Below are 952 nucleotides of genomic sequence, written 5' to 3' on the forward strand. Positions count from 1 at the left end.
ATGCCCATCAGTCAATTACCCTGAGCTGTCTGACATGAGCAAGATGCCGATCCGGTGTCACAAGTGTCCCTGAATACAAGCCATGGTTTTATATCTAAATAAATAATTATATTTTTTTTACCTTATATGTGCAACAATGGTTTTAGTGCCAATTGTAATTGACAGTTCACTTTAATAATCAAATACCAATTCATATATCAATGCAACTAGTTTGGGCACTTTTTTACATAGAGACACAAGACACTGAAATACTAAACTTAAACTCAAGCTAATTGCCCCACCCCCCACCCTCAAAATAGTTAATTGCATAGAACTTACTGTCTTTCTGGTTCTCAAGCTTTTTGGGATTCCTGAAGACAAACTTGTTTAGGAATCTCATCTGTGTAAAATCTTGCAAAGGATCTCCAGCATAATTTAGTGATTCATTTGCTAGGATACGGTTTGCAAATAATAGCACAGTTGGGTGGAAGTGTTTCTGTGGATAAAATATTGTTTCATTAATATCCTTGGTATTTTTTTCTTAAATAGTGCAATGGAATGACAGATAAGTATCTGGTATATAATTATTAAGATATTTTCACCTGATAAAGAGATATTTCATTTATTTGAATTCTAACAAGCATTATTCTGGATTACCAAAATATACTAGTTCATTTGCAAGTTTTTTATTCTTTAGCTCATGATAAAATAATTAATCACATAGCATAAAAGCAGACCTTTAGGGTATGGAGTTCCCATACAGGACTAAACTCAGAGCCACAGTACATGGGATTTCTATGGGTGGGGTCATATGAGGTCCGGTAAGTGCCTTTGACATCCTTTCCTTTTGTTGGGAGATGAACCCAAGATGACTTTACTCCAGCCTGGTTTGGGTTTGTCTGTGTTGGGGGTGCTGCTAGGTTCCCAGAATTTTCCTTATTGAATTTCTGGCCTTTCATCTCTTGATTCCCCT

The 952-nt window shown here is 35.9% G+C and overlaps 1 protein-coding gene across 1 annotated transcript in view; it reads right to left on the reverse strand.

Annotated features, from left to right (window-relative positions):
- The window catches only part of LOC119593997 (CCAAT/enhancer-binding protein zeta-like), a gene marked incomplete in the record, with an annotated part of 18,001 nt that overhangs the window by 9,144 nt on the left and 7,905 nt on the right, over positions 1–952 (reverse strand). The window contains 2 exon segments of the mRNA XM_037943024.1: positions 319–475; positions 717–950. Of these exon segments, the coding sequence (XP_037798952.1) occupies positions 319–475; positions 717–950 (391 nt within the window).

Source organism: Penaeus monodon, chromosome 33 (genome assembly GCF_015228065.2).
Source record: "Penaeus monodon isolate SGIC_2016 chromosome 33, NSTDA_Pmon_1, whole genome shotgun sequence".
In the NCBI taxonomy this organism is placed as follows: domain Eukaryota; kingdom Metazoa; phylum Arthropoda; class Malacostraca; order Decapoda; family Penaeidae; genus Penaeus; species Penaeus monodon.